The sequence below is a fragment of the Sesamum indicum genome, linkage group LG1 (genome assembly GCF_000512975.1).
Source record: "Sesamum indicum cultivar Zhongzhi No. 13 linkage group LG1, S_indicum_v1.0, whole genome shotgun sequence".
In the NCBI taxonomy this organism is placed as follows: domain Eukaryota; kingdom Viridiplantae; phylum Streptophyta; class Magnoliopsida; order Lamiales; family Pedaliaceae; genus Sesamum; species Sesamum indicum.
This window is the reverse complement of record NC_026145.1, coordinates 1,869,683-1,885,116: the sequence shown is the minus strand read 5'-3', so window position 1 is coordinate 1,885,116 and position 15,434 is coordinate 1,869,683. Positions and strand designations below refer to the sequence as shown.

General features: G+C 36.5%; 3 protein-coding genes across 4 annotated transcripts in view; 1 reads left to right on the top strand and 2 right to left on the bottom strand.

The window, feature by feature from the left end:
- LOC105175888 (homeobox protein ATH1) lies at window positions 7-2,600 on the top strand. Of its 2 annotated transcripts, XM_011098633.2 has the most exons (5): window positions 7-422; window positions 546-772; window positions 1,202-1,554; window positions 1,847-1,907; window positions 2,195-2,599. In XM_011098633.2, exons 1-5 carry the CDS (start codon window positions 155-157, stop codon window positions 2,357-2,359), a joined length of 1,074 nt encoding a protein of 357 aa, XP_011096935.1. In that variant the 5' UTR covers window positions 7-154; the 3' UTR covers window positions 2,360-2,599. The 2 variants fall into 2 exon arrangements, with proteins under 2 accessions (XP_011096935.1, XP_011096864.1); XM_011098562.2 differs by having other exon boundaries at window positions 7-772; window positions 2,195-2,600.
- Window positions 2,968-7,253, bottom strand: LOC105175810 (pollen-specific protein SF21). Its single transcript, XM_011098443.2, has 11 exons — window positions 6,973-7,253; window positions 5,771-5,870; window positions 5,370-5,467; window positions 5,154-5,242; window positions 4,871-4,931; window positions 4,701-4,787; window positions 4,472-4,549; window positions 4,334-4,390; window positions 4,180-4,235; window positions 3,955-4,090; window positions 2,968-3,875 (listed from the first exon to the last, which is right to left on the bottom strand). The coding sequence occupies exons 1-11, from the start codon at window positions 7,030-7,032 to the stop codon at window positions 3,654-3,656; spliced, it is 1,044 nt and encodes a 347-aa protein (XP_011096745.1). The 5' UTR covers window positions 7,033-7,253; the 3' UTR covers window positions 2,968-3,653.
- Window positions 8,784-15,434, bottom strand: part of LOC105175730 (NADH dehydrogenase [ubiquinone] iron-sulfur protein 7, mitochondrial) — an 8,033-nt gene continuing 1,382 nt past the window's right edge. The window contains exon 2 of the mRNA XM_011098322.2: window positions 8,784-9,294. Within this exon, the coding sequence (XP_011096624.1) occupies window positions 9,060-9,294 (235 nt within the window). The 3' untranslated portion in view covers window positions 8,784-9,059. The remainder of the gene's footprint in view (window positions 9,295-15,434) is intronic.

The following is a 15,434-nucleotide window of genomic DNA, read 5'->3' as shown; positions in this document are numbered from 1 at the left end:
TGCATCCTTTGACAACCTTCCAGATGAACGATACAGCTCGACTGAGTATCACGAAAAGTTAACAACTTCGGGCCCTTTTGCATATCCCTTGGAAATCGCACAAACTGCAGTTCCCTGTAACTCTTCCAATGTTGTGAATTCTTCTTTTGAGACCATGAGTTACGGTTATGAAGGTGTACCCTATGATACAAGCACTAGATGGGATTTCAGCAAATTCATAAACCCTCCGGAACCGGTTGGAAGGGTCACTGGTAGCTGCCCCCTGAGCGAGTGGATGATGACCGAGCAGGAGGCCTTGAATTCCAACAGTCGAGGATCGTCTCGATTTAGTAATGAGTTGTCTCTGAGTCTTGCAACGTCTGAACCATCTGTTGTTCATGGAAGTTGCATTCTGGAGCAATGCTCGGAGATGAGCTCCTCAGGTGTAACTCGCTATTCATTGCCTAATGGACACGTATTGTCTGAACATGCATCTCGCAGTGGTAGTGATGTCTCATTAAGTTTTGATTCTTATAAGCCACTCCATCTTTCACCCTTGTTACCAGGATCGAGATTTGTCCATGCGATGCAGGAAATACTTGCTGAAATTGCTGGCTACGCACTTGAAAACATAGAACAAATGAGTTACTCTGCAGATCAGATTGGGGATGGAGTAAATGTTTCTTTCTCTTCAAGCCTTGATGGGGAGAATACATTCATGTATCGAAACAATGTCTTGCAAGAAAGAACTTCCGAATCAAAGAAAAAGCATCTCCTCGCTTTATTGCAAGTGGTATATTAATATTAACTCTGCATAGATTCGTTTATCCTTTGAAAAGTTCTCTGATTCACTAATATAAAACACATAGGGAGTCTGATCCTTTCCTAATACACTTTATTTTCAGGAGAAAATTTGTAAGTCATAATGTCTTACAAGTGCCTAATATAAACAGTTGATGAGTGGTCATCTATTTGAACTGTATGAATTTTTTTCTAGTAAGAGAAAGCTTGAGCTACCATGCTTTTTTGTGTTTGATTTCGTTTATTTCCTGTACACGTTTCTCATTAATTAGTCTTGTAATTTCCTGATATATGTATTTGTTCTGTGCATCCTAACATGCTCTTATCTTCTGGTCATCAATTGCTTGAACTCTTCTGATTTATTGTCACTGTTTTTCCGATTCTCCTTATTTGCTCATGCTCAACGTTGCTCTCTCCTTAGGTTGATGAACGATACAACCGATGCTTGGACGAAATCCATACCGTAACATCTGCATTTCATGCTGTGACCGAGTTGGATCCTAATCTACATGCTAGGTTTGCTCTCCCAATGATCTCATTCATGTACAAGAACCTGAGGGAGAGAATCAGCAGCCATGTCCTTGCAGTGGGAGCACATATGAGTAAAGGAGAAGCAACAGAAGAGACGGCACTTGAAACGTGCTTCATCCACAAGCAGTGGGCTCTCCAGCAGCTATACAAGAGAGATCATCAATTTTGGAGGCCTCAACGGGGACTTCCAGAAAGATCCGTCTCCGTTTTGAGGGCGTGGATGTTTCAGAACTTCCTTCATCCGTGAGACCCTCTTTTCCTTTCAGTATCTTTTAACAGTATCAGACCCTCTATTCTTCCAACTTATAAAGACATATCTTGATCTTTGTAGTGATTAAAAAGGGCAATATGATCATGTTTGAATACCAGTCACCCTTTAGGGTTAGGGTTTTGAAGCTGTCATGTGTTAGCAGATTAGCCTTCGTTCTTGCAAAAAAATTCCCCAAACATTCTTCTTTCATCTTATAAGAGTATCTATAAAGCTCGATCATCCAAATACCTTCTTGAGCTAACGGATGAACGTTTTAAATTTCAGGTACCCGAAAGATGCAGAGAAGCACTTGCTTGCTTTGAAGAGCGGACTAACAAGGAATCAGGTACATGGAACTCCTATGCCCTGGAGCTTTATGTGGTTTTTAATATACGAAGCAGCATAACTATTTGTCACACTCTTGTGCTAAAAAACACGATAATTTAGTTGAGTAAATACATTACTGCATAGACTACATACATCTTTCCATGCACCAGTTTAGGTTAGTAAAGATTCTCACATAGCATGTGATGTTGCTTGATATCGTCTTTTATAACCATTCCAAGAACATTTTATCATGTAAGAAGATGTCGAGACAAGCTGTCGAATCTCACCATCGCATTTCTGACCTAGGTGTCGAATTGGTTTATAAACGCTCGTGTTCGTCTATGGAAACCAATGATAGAGGAAATGTACGCGGAGATGAATAGAAGGAAAGGTCACCGGAACGATGAAGAAACTGGGGGCGACCACAGAAATCACAAGGGCTTCGAGAGTAGAAGATTTACGACAGAGTGATATGGATAAAAAGCACTTGTTGATTCAAGTCAAGTAGAGATTAGTATAGTATGGATGATATATCATATAACTGTATATCCACTCATCGTAATTGAATATCTAGCTTTCATCTATGCTCTTGAGAATGTAATCTCAACTTTGTATAACCAAAGAAGATGTCAGCAACAAAAACTGTATGCCTGTAGCTATACATTGCCTTTCAGATGGCCGCTCTGTTTTGATGCTGGCTCACGATTGGATTTGGAAACTTTGTGGCTTGGCTTGAAAAATAAATCAAAACTATTGATTGGAATCAATCGATAAAAAAGATTATTTGAATTCAATTTATTAAATTTAAATTTAACAAACCAAACTTAAATTAAAAAAAAGAATTGTTCATAAAGTCGATTAGAACTTGATTTGATTCGTGTAAAAATAATAAAATATACTTAAAAATATTAAAATATTTAAAAATTTGATTTATGTTTGATTCAATTAAAATTTATTTGAGCTTGATTAAATTAATAATCAAATCGGACTCAATTTTTTTTAAAAAAAAAATTAATAATATTTCAAATAAATTTGAGCAAGTCTAAACATTTAGAATCATATTTGTGGGGGGAATATTGTCTGCATGACTGTGGCTTGGACATAGAAAATTCTGTGAGTTGTCATATCACTATAAAGATTATTAAACGGGAAATAGTTCCACTTCCTTCAACGTGAGGAATTCTAGAATTCTCTTCTTTTCTGTTTCATGATACACTATCAATTATGGGACTTTGAATGTGTGGTGTTGTATTTGTTGCCTTAAAGATCAATGATAAATAAAGCAAGGAAATGCTATTCTAATGGGGATCCAGGGGGGAAATAATTGGGAAGCACTGACGTTTCAGAACCTTATATAATACCCAGTTCGGCAATTCTATCAAATCTTTCACACTTTATAAAAAATGGAATGTAAATATAAATAAATAAACGGAAAATAAAGTTATTCGCCCGCCTTATTATTCTTTTCTGCTTTATCATCATACATAATTTAATTAGACCAAGAATGTAGAGAGATTAATCACTAATACTCAACCCAACTCTTTATATTATATTTGTATTATAATTAAAAGAAGAAAACCCTTGTTTATTCCCTGTATATCATTCCCTTTTCTATACCCCTGCTTCCTTTATTATTCTAATTTCTTTTTCTTTAATATTTCAACTCATGCCTCTTGTAATTTCCCCCACCCTACATTTCTGTTCCAACATATATACTCATATATTTGATATTGTTACAAAAACTTTGCTTTGGTCTTACTCGGACTCACACTTCTGCCTGGATTCTGGTTTTTATAGGCTTTAACTTCAAGCCCATGCTTTCAGGTGAGAAAAGCTCTGGTGAAAAGCTAGTAGGACTCAAGGGGCTTCGTGGGCTCATACTGAATTGAGATGGCTTATGGAAGCCATAGCCAATGAGAAAATATTCTAATGGTATCAACATCGTATCGGGTTGTTCTTCAGTAACCATTGATCCACATGCTCGAACCTAAGCACCGGTAGAGAAACACTAAGGAGTTGTACTTGTATGTATGGTCTAAGCAGTTAAAGAGGAGTTTTTTTTTCACCTCAACCAAGGCGGTCAATCTCTGGTCTAGATTCAGTGTCATGTGGAGAGCCTCATCGTGGAAAGGAGAGTTTTCTCCAACAAAAATCAAAGATCGACACTTTAGTTTTCTCAAGCCTTCGGAAATATCTGGTCTCCTGAAGGGCAGCAGATAACAAGGATGTGTATAATAGAACAGAAAGTCCAAGTCTTTCTTTAGTATTGCTGTAATAGCACAAGAACATACCCATTGATAGCTTCAAGAAACCGCAGCACATTTGGGCTTTGCCTTTCTCCTAACAACTGCAGTTGGTGTAAAACATTTTCATGCAATTTAGAGAAATGCGCAACAAAGTGCAGTTTTGGTGGAATATAAGGATGAGAAGAAACATGGCACTAACTCTTCTGCATGATTGAACAATATTTGATTCTGGTATATCCACATTGACAAGTACTTCCTGTCAAACCACTCGAATTCAATAATCCCATCAATTGTATAAATCAATCATATCGTCAAATGAAATGATCCCAAGAACTACCTTGCTGAAGTACCGCATAAGCAATAAATCCTTCACTAAGCCACACATGCCACACATGTAAAGTAAATTTGACATAGCCTGCAAATATTTTACCAATTCAAGAGACAAAATCTCACTCCCACAAATAAATACACGAATAAAGTGCAGTAATGCGTGTCCAATTCTGTGTGTGTGGGCGCGCTCTATTGAGCTGTGGATTGGGGGAAGAGAGAATTTTGAGAAAATAAACCTTATTGTGTAACCACTCCGTCCAAGATGGAGATTTGCATAGAGGAGAAACAAGAATCAAACCCATAACACGCTGTGAGTACTTTATCTGCAGTAAAGCAATGCGTGATTATGCGGGCCGAATCTGACAGAAATAAACATAGATGCAGCTGTACAAGGAAAATGACTTACGCCAAACAGGGTAAGAATATAAGCCCCAGCTGTTACCCCCAAGCACATCACTGCACCAAGTCTGGAGAGAGAAAGAGAGTTTTAGATCGACTTGCCATAAAATATATTTCAATTCATTAAATTACAAGTCCGATGCCCTTCAGAGAAATATTATATGAATATATTTACTTGAGACAGAATATGTATGAATAGATAGGCCAAAAGCAGCGAAGGAAACACAGAAAGCTGGAATAAGATCAGCAAAGCAGAGAGGCAGGTCGAATATTACTAACAATAGAATTACCCAAAGTAGTCGAGGATTTCAGCAATCTGATCAGCCAAATCATCGACAGATAATGCGGGTGCATCAGGCCCTGCAACAGCAGCTCCTAGCTGCAATAACTCTTAACGGAAGTACAAGATAAGAAACAGTAGAAGTAAAAAGGATCCAGTAGTGGCAATGCATTGATGCCACTCGTCCGCAATGAATATAAGTAGTCAAGCAATCTAAGGCACGGACCTCATGGCCGGGCGGACTTATATGATAGATACAGAAGTTGTGGAGAAGAAGAGAAAATGCTTCTGGACAAAAGAACAGTCCTTGGAAACAGGACATATCTGTTTGGTTGCAAATGCAGAAAAAAGAAAAGTTAGATCTCAATCGACAAAAGTAACAAGGTCGTTTGTATCAACTAAAATGAAATAATACTACAAACTACAGGCGGTAACATGCTTCAAGTTTTACAAATGATAAATATATTGGATTACTCCAAATTCTTCCACTTTCCATATATCAAGCACCTTTCATCATATCAGACGGCATATAAAGCAATTCATAAAGAAATCTTGGCATATAACAAACAGAAAGTGTGTCAAAACTCAATAGTATGCTTAATGTCATTTCCAATTAAGTTGCCTTACAGTTTAAAGCTAAATCGGGATATGTAATTAGAGCAGGCTTGTCCTGGTCTCCAAAAACGGCAACCGATACAGAACCATGACCAGTTTTCACAATATGCTCCTGTAAGTGATCATGAAAACTATAGTTCATCAGAATCTTAATTATACATAGAGAGAAGCGAAAAGCCAACAGAAACCACATATTCCACCAGCACTTAATTCCAGAAAAACTATGATGCCACGTGCCTTCAAATGAGGAACAATCTTTTAGTAAAGTAGAGTATTATTTGCTTCCCACCAGAATCGCCCATGTGCAGTGTCCTTTCTGAAGATTTCCAGCTAACTTATTAGCAGACTTTCCTTATGGAACAGAAATCAATGCTTCTTTTCATCATTATTCCTACATGAATTTACAAGCATACCAATTCATATGCTGATCTCTAAGAGTCTGTTTCTAAACCAAACGCTAGCATGATAGATATGAAATTCCATATAGCCTTTCCATAATTGTCTTTTTATAATCCAACCTCGATTGGGGGATAATACTTTCTTTAATGAAAGAAAAGTTTCCTTATTTTTAGTAAATATCCTACTCCAGATAATTTGGTACCCAAAGATTAAGTCTCCTACTTATATTATCTAAACTGAGACCAGCCGGAAAAATTGATGAAACTGCGCATATCTAAATGACCTACAAAATGCATTCAGAGGCTAAGCAAGAAAGTGTATACCCAAAATCGCCAAAAGCATGCAAACGTTTTCCTTAAAGCAAAAATGCATTATAATGCAAATAGAAACCAATTGCCAAAAGAAGCTCCTTTCCTTCTCTGAATCAGCAAATAACGAGAAGCAGCGACGGAAGACAAAAGTATTCAAATACAAACTTTATTTGAACAAATTAGTAGCACAGCTGAATAAAATCAAATAAAAAGATGAACTTGTTCTGGAAAACGTGAACGCAAACATAATCTATAAAAAATCGCCAAAAGCAGCTTCTTTCCATCCACAATCCAGGAACGAAACAATAAGCAGCACTAGCAAATGAAATAACGTTCCATTTGCACAGTTCATTAAGGCGAATCCTCCAAGAGTTTGAAGTTTACGCAACCTCAAAACTCATTAACCAAAATGCAGGTCGCAAAATCGACTTCCACTAACATACACATAACAATACGCATACAACCATTTCATATATGCAAATGCGAATGAAGTTTGAATACCACCTTTCCGGCGAGAGGGGCGGACTCCATATAAAGGGAGACGGAATCGCTGGAGTCCGCCATTACTCGCCGCTCCCTCTAGAATCCTCCCTCTCTTTCTCTCACCACCTCCCTCTCTCCTCCACTTTCTCTGTCTTGAATCTCTCTCCAATTCGAGAGGCATTGGATTTGGCTTCGGTAGCTTATATACCAATCAACGTCTCTCCTCTTTCCTCTCTCCTCTCTCTCTCCAAATATTCGGAGAGAAAATACACTGTATATCTGTAATTATAATTTTTCTTTTTTCTTTTTTATTTTCACAGAGAAATGTATATATATATATATACATGTGTGTGTATAAAAGGACTAGAGTCACCGTCACCGACGCTTTGGGCTTTTCGCGGGCGATTTGAGTGGGCCCAAAACTAACCAGAGTAAGATGTCAGGCCGACACAATTCTGCTGGTGAAATGACGCAAATGTCCTCTGATCTTTTCGGTTATATTAATTTTATTTTATGGAATTATGATCAACTAAAAAGAGATAACATAGTTTGATTTTATAATATATATATTATTTAAATTTAATGTAAGGTAATTAACATTCAAAACGAGTTGTTTATGTTGTCTAACTAACCCAATAATTAATAAATATATAAAATTATGATTTTTACAAATTTTATACACCAATCTTATCATATACCATATTTATAAGTTTATATTAAAAAATAGCATTTTAATTTAATTTTTGAAATAAAATGCTATTATGAAACTTATTATGGAGTAGCTTGTTAATTAATAGTATCAAGGCTAATGAATTTATTAAGAATTTTAAAACAGTTTACTTTTTTATTTTATATGATAATGTTTTTTTAAAAGATTTATCAAACATCTTATAATATATTTAATCACAATTTGTTTGAATAATTTTAAATCCGTCAATTGTAATAACACCTAAAAATATGTTTTATTGAATATTGATGGATGGATTTCAGTTTATCTTAAAATCCTTTCTCCAAATCACTTGTTTAAATTCAAATTTTAATATTTGATTAGGATGGTGGACTTATTAATTTAATAAAGACCATCAAAAATTGGAAAATAAAAGGAGAAATAAGATTGAAAATGTAGTCCTTTTGGAGGTAGAATTGATTTTGGTTTTATGTTATATTCCTCATACTTTATGTTGGTTTTAGGTATGTGGAGTAGTGCATAAATTGAAAAATAAAGACAAGGAAGGGGGGGTATAAGCACGTTTTTCTTCTTAATATGGATGGCTGTAGTCTACGCTTAATGCTTACACCTCAAGAAAATAATACTTGATTCTTGAGAATTGGTATTTTGACAGTATATTCATACCCTACATAGACACACACCAACAGAATTAAATTGTGTGGGCAATTTATAATAAGAACAGCAAGTGGAAATGGCAATCGCATCCACGCCCTTCCTTTATTATATAAGTGACTTTTGGGTGCTTTCTCCCATAGTTTCTTTTCATATCTACAATTTTAGAAATCATGCGAGGAAAAGGTACAAGTTTGTTGATGATATTTATGGTTGTAGATGTGAGAATATTTGAGCAGAGTTTTTAGTTGCTAGTGTACATCATAAGTTCCAATGTCCCCTCAATAACCTGCCACTGCTCACCTAATATCTACATCATTTAATTTGTATATACTCAAAATATTATATTTGATACAAAACATGTCTTAAACATTATATTAATGCACAATTGTGTTATGATGATAGCCACTAATATGAGCAATTTAATTGGTTTAATGACAAATCCGACTTTGTTGACCCAACAAGAAAAAACCACAGATTTTACCTTCTTTATATCAATGCCTACTCCTCAATAAACCACTTTTATGCCAAACACACACACACCATTCTTACCAACTGAAAATACAAGCAAATTCCATGACCATCCCGGATTTACAGATAAAGATTCAGGCAGTTTAAAATCTAGCAAAGGGAAAACAAACCAGTGACAGCACCAATATATCCCTCCCTCCCTTCTCCAAAGCATTTATTTAGGAAAAAGCCACGTCCAGTTTGATTTACTTCTCTCCCAAGCAGGCAGACAAAACTGCACAACCAAGCAGCGGTTTCATTTGGTCCACCAATGAAGGAAATCTTTACGTCTATTGATCTTTTTCTGCAGTTGCAGTAGACCATACAGAAGGGCCTCAGCAGTGGGTGGGCAGCCAGGTACGTATATGTCAACAGGGACAATCCTGTCACAACCTCGGACGACCGAGTACGAGTAATGGTAGTAACCACCACCGTTTGCGCAGCTTCCCATGGAGATGACCCACCTTGGCTCCGGCATTTGGTCGTAGACTCTGCACATACAATTGGTACAAGTGACCAATAACCATTATATGAAACCCAGCCAATCCAACTAATTAGTTGAATTAAATCAACACGATCTTAACTACAGATCATAACTTGGAAGGGTAGCAAAACTGTGCATATTTCCTTAGCAATCACGACAAGAAAGTCTTATACCTAGGAAGTATTGCAGTTCGGACTGTCTTCTTTTCAGTTTTTAACTTTTTATTGAACTGACTGAAGCATTATGCATGGTGATGACTACTTTATTCTGAAAAACTCACTCACATAAGAACCAAGAAACATTACTCCTAAAATCTTCAGTAGAATAGGGAACAAAGTAGCCTTGATTCTTCTCCTAGAAGAACTTTGATTTTTCAAAACAGAATACTTGGGATGCCAAGTCCTGCTGCTGCACTTAACTCTTTCCGGCAACAATAACATTTATCTGAAGCTCAGTTGTAATATATTGGACTTCAGCAAATGATACCTGACGCAATAAGCTCGCAACTCTTTTACTACAAGCACAAAAGAGAACCTACAGATTCTAGCATACAGCATAGAGACTGGACATTAGTTTTGTACCTATGGCAGCACCAGTACACTGGTGAAGACAACAAAAGATTCAAGAAAATGTCATGATTCTAGGTGAAAAGAAGTTCAGAGAATAGCTGCAATTTTGATTAAGCAAAGCGAATTGTCCATAGACTGCCAACAGGAAGACAGATTACACGAATTCTTGGTTCACGGAGAAGAACAGTTGACTTTTAACTTTTTCTTCATACTCTGAACCTACTAACAATATTTGTCGGAGAAAAATGGAAGACCATGCAAATTCCAATGGCTATGCGTGTCCATCTCCATGACCAATCATTTTCTTCAAAGTGTTACTGTAAAAAAATTTTGCACACACCAAATATAAGAAGTTTCTGTTCGTCATAGGTGTTTTATGGAGTTTGATTTAAGAGTGTAAGAATTACCAGTTATGTTTGATGAGTTAAACAGCTCCAAATAGTACTTTTTGGCACTTGGTTATAATATAATAGAAATATATATTGACAGAATTGAACAACAAAACTGGACACCTGCCAACCCGATATGAACAAAAGCAGTTGATCACTTGATCGAACAGCATATATTGGAAAAATACAAGGAGAAAAGAGAGAATGGCAAATCAGAGAGGGTTGCAAGTTGTAGAAACCTTGAACTGCTAACAGAACATGGTCAAAGAAGGGGGATAGGATCAAGGATGGTACTCACAGGCCTCATGCTAATGGTTCCTCCTTAAATGTTAAAACAACATTAATTCTAGCAGACATTGAACTACTTCAGGATTAATCATGAGTTACTATTCGTCGAGCAGTCAAGGTTTCAACATCAGATTTGTTTGCATATTTAGTCATCTAAATGGAGAGAAGTCAAATCAACTGCTCATACTACTAGTTCCCACCTGGACACACTAAAACATCCTGAATTCCTAGAAAAAGGAACAGGTAGTCGTATCATGACAATTGATGATTTATTATTTTGTCAAAAACAATCAAATTTTCACCAAGAATATTGCTTTAAAGAAATTGCACGTCTACTCATCTAACTTAAAGAAATCAAACCAATTGTTCATGGTCATCATCACAGAAGGATGTCTTTGCACCAAATAGCTGCCTCGTAAATCTTGATACACAGAACTGGCCAAAATACACTAGACCAATCACAATCACTCGTTGATCCCTTCAACTACTGTTCTCAACTCCATCATCCAACTCCCAAGCGCAAGAAGGCAATCCGTATGGTTCTTTACTTAGAATTTGAACTTCCCCATACTCTTGGATACCAATGTCAATAAAAATATATGATAAGTTGTTTTCAGATTTCAGCTGCCCCAGTCTCCTGGAAACCATTGTAGAGATAATTGAAGAAATAATGAAGTTGCTGCAGACCAAAAAGGGAACTGATTTTGCGAGACGGCTGATGAAGATAATGAACAGAGCTAAAGTTGCTGTTCTTGAGATAGCATTTCTTATAAGTGATAATGCGCTTTTTGCGACGGCAACTCTTACTAGCCGTTAGAGTTGGTTGAGACTTAACTGCCATTTCTTGCTGCTATATTAGTAGAAAGCAGCAGCATTATTCTGTATTGAAAAACTGCAAGTTACATAATGAAATTTCTTCCTTCTTGATTCTTGACATGGTACCAGAGCCACTTCTTGGTTCTGTTAATTTTCGTCTTCTTCAATTCCTTTTCAAATCCCTCACTTAACAAATATCAAAGAAACAAGAATGGCTGAAACAGAGAGCAAAACACACAGACAGAAAAGAGTGCTGGAGGATATTGATTTCTTGAGACTGCAAGTCTCTGAAAATCCAGCAACATGCTCGGTATCCTCTCTTCTTAACGGCAAGAATTACCTAACCTGGAGCTGTTCGATTCGCACAGCATTGACTGCCAAAATGAAGCTTGGCTTCATCAATGGAAAAACAGTCAAACCACAAGAAGACTCAGACGATTATGAACAATGGGTAAGAAATGACTCTATGGTCTATTCTTGGATTCTTAATTCCATCTCCAAAGACATTGCTGAAAGTTTTATGTATGCTAAATCTGCAAGGGAATTATGGGTAAAATTAGAAAGCCATTTTGGTGAAAGTAATGGCTCTATGATAAATAAAATTCAAAGGGAAATTGCATCCATTTCACAAGGGAATTCTTCTGTTTCTGATTATTATGCGAAACTCAAAAGGCTTTGGGAAGAGCTTAACTGTTTACAGTCAGTTCCTCAATGTGATTGCAAAGTTTCTAAAGCATCTGCATAAATAAACTTTTCTACACAACTTATGCAATTTCTAATGGGTTTACATGACAGTTTCGATCATATTAGAAACCAAATTTTGCTTATGGAACCTCTCCCTAGTGTCAATAAAGCCTATTCTATGACTTTGAGGGTTGAAAAACAAAGAGAGGTCAACTCGGAGTTCGTTACTTCCAACCAAAATATGGCTATGCAAGCTAACGAAAATAGAAGGAATAATAGTTTTATTCCAAGAACAATGCAGAAAAGGAAACGTCTAGCTGAAAACAGAATATGTTTTGTGATCATTGTGGCAAAACTGACATTTAAAAACTACCTGTTTTGAGATACATGGTTACACCGATTGGTTTAAGAGCTTGGTTGAAAAGAAGAAGGGATCAGCCAATAGTAACCAAGCTTTGAATACTGGACATTTGGAAAGTCATTTAGCTGCAGCAGTTGAAGATACAACAAATAAGAGGATGCTGTCAAGATTCATCAGAGATGAATTTCAGAAGTTGATGTCTGAAAATGAACACAGGCAGGTTGGCATTTCAGACGTTTTTTACCATTTCTCAGGTAAGACTCCCCAGACTAACTGTTTTAATGGTTTTAGCCCAGATTTTTGGATAATTGACAGTGAAGCCTCTGCACATATGTGCAGGGACATTAATCTTTTCAAGACTTTATATGATAATAAGAATAACACCTATGTTTGCTTAGTAGATGATATAAAGAAAGTTATTAAAAGATCTGGAAAAATCATTTTTTTTTATCATATTCAGTTGGAAGAAGTTCTCCATGTACCAGAACTATAATATGATTTACTGTCTGTGAATAAATTATGCTCCTCTTGTGTATCTTTTATTTTTTCTAACTCCTCTTGTGTCTTGCAGGACCTCAAGACTAAGGATGTTCTGGCTATAGGAAAAGTTATAGGAAAGCTATATGTTTTAGATTCAGAATCTTTCAAGAAAAGCACACTTCAGTCTGCTCACCCACAACATCATAATTATCTTTGTTGTTATGCTAATGTTGACTTAGGATTGTGGCACAAAAGACTAGGACATGCATCACAAAATGTTCTTTTACATGTTCCTTTTTTGAAAGATAAACAAAACAAGATGAAAGATTGTGATATATGTCCTATGGCAAAGCAACAGAGGCTTCCATTCAGTCACAGCCAATCTTTTTCTGAAGCTCCTTTTGATCTTGTACATATAGATGTTTTGGGTCCTTATACCCACCAATCCCTGTCTAACTGTTCTTATATGTTGACTTTGGTCGATGATTTTAGCAAATGTACCTGGACCTATCTCATGAAACATAAAACTGATACTCTTCCCTTGATTGTCTCATTTCACAAAATGATCATTACACAGTTTGATAAAAAGATTAAAACCATTAGAACGGAAAATGGTAGTGAATTCTTAAGCAAAGAATGCCAAAATTTTTTGATTAATAAAGGCATTATTCACCACAAAACCTGTATTTACACTCCTCAACAAAATGGAGTGGTTGAGAGAAAACATAAGCATCTCTTGCAAATTGCAAGAGCTCTCATGTTTCAATCCTCCTTACCTAAGTATTTCTGGACAGAATCTATATTGAATGCCACATACATTGTCAACAGGTTACCAACCCCTATTCTAGACTGGTGCACCCCTTATGAAAGGTTGTATAACAAACCAGTCGACTACAAAACATGAAAATTTTTGGATGTCTTTGCTTTGCCACAAACACTTACCCTTCAAATCCAAATTTGATTCAAGAGCATCCAAATGTGTATTTCTTGGATATGCTCATGGTTAAAAAGGCTATAAATTATTCAATATAGAAAAGAAGGTCACCTTGATCAGCGGAGATGTAGTCTTTAATGAGAATGTCTTCCCATATAAGGAAGATCAATCTGATCCGGTTACAGGTTTTTCTGTTTTACCTTTAAGCATTGCAGATGATGATGAAATTACACCTGCAGATGATGATGAAATACCACCCATTGAGACTGATGCAATAGAACAACAAATTCCTGTGCTTAGGAGGTCTTCAAGGACATGAAAGAAACCTTCTTGGATGGAGGATTTTGAATGCAATTTTTCCAACCATACTTTTGTGCCTGTTTTTACTAACATATCTGACTCACATACAACTTTTCTCTCTTCCATTTGTGCTTTACAGGAACCTTACACATATGAGCAAGCTACTAAAAGAACTGAATGGGTACAAGCAATGCAAGAAGAACTTCAAGCTTTAGAGCAAAATGAGACATGGACAGTCACTTCACTGCCACCTAATAAGAAAACCATAGACTGTAGGTGGGTTTATAAACTTAAACATAAACCAGATGGCACAATAAATAGATATAAGGCAAGGTTAGTTGCAAAAGGTTACACACAAGTAGAAGGCATAGACTACTTTGAGAGTTTTTCACCCGTAGCCAAAGTTGTCACAGTTACAACTATCATTGTTGTTGTTGCTTGCTTAAATTGGGAACTACATCAACTAGACGTTAACAATGCCTTCCTACATGGACATTTAGATGAAGAGATTTACATGACACCACCAGAAGGATATCAAGTACCTCCAGGGCAGGTTTGTAAACTCAAGAAATCCATCTATGGATTAAAACAAGCATCGTGCCAATGGAATTGTGAGTTTACTTCAAAATTGGAGAACTTCGATTTTAAGCAATCTAGACACGACTACTGTCTCTTCACTAAGGTTTGCTCTAATGACTTGATTGCATTATTGGTGTATGTTGATGACATATTGCTTGCAGGTACCTCCATTACACAGATTTCATCAGTTAAAGAATACTTACATCAACTGTTTACTATTAAAGACTTGGGGCCAGCCAAGTTCTTCTTAGGACTGGAAATTGCCCGAGCTTCTGAAGGCATTATGATCACACATAGCATATACATACAAGATATAATTTCAGACATGAATCTGAACAATGCAAGAACTACTTCTACACCACTACGTGCAGGTATCAAACTGACAGAATCAGCTGATCATGTGCTACCTCATCCCTCTACTTACAGACGTCTGGAGGAAAGGTTACTTTATCTAGGCTTCACCAGGCCAGACCTGTCTTATGCTACGCAACAACTTAGCCAATTTCTGCAAACTCCTTGCAAGGCATATTGGGATGCAGCCATTCATGTGGTCAAGTATTTAAAAGGGACTTCCAAAAAGGGTCTTTTCTTCTCTTCCAATGCGCAAACTACTCTAGCAAGTTATTGTGATGCAGATTGGGCATCATGTTTAGAAAGCAGAAAATCATTGACAGGATATTGTGTTTTCCTTGGATCATCCTTGATCTCATGGAAAACGAAGCAGCAAAATACTGTGTCACGATCTAC

Excerpts from the sequence above, each read along its gene's own strand:
- LOC105175888 (XM_011098562.2), top strand. The coding sequence starts at position 155 with ATGAGTTACGGTTATGAAGGTGTACCCTATGATACAAGCACTAGATGG. Across the intron at positions 773-1,201 it reads TCCTCGCTTTATTGCAAGTG|GTTGATGAACGATACAACCG; the intron begins GTATATTAATAT and ends CTCTCTCCTTAG. Across the intron at positions 1,908-2,194 it reads GCGGACTAACAAGGAATCAG|GTGTCGAATTGGTTTATAAA; the intron begins GTACATGGAACT and ends TTTCTGACCTAG.
- LOC105175810 (XM_011098443.2), bottom strand. The coding sequence starts at position 7,032 with ATGGCGGACTCCAGCGATTCCGTCTCCCTTTATATGGAGTCCGCCCCT. Across the intron at positions 4,932-5,153 it reads GAAATCCTCGACTACTTTGG|ACTTGGTGCAGTGATGTGCT; the intron begins GTAATTCTATTG and ends TTCTCTCTCCAG. Across the intron at positions 4,091-4,179 it reads TTTCTTGAAGCTATCAATGG|GAGACCAGATATTTCCGAAG; the intron begins GTATGTTCTTGT and ends GCTGCCCTTCAG.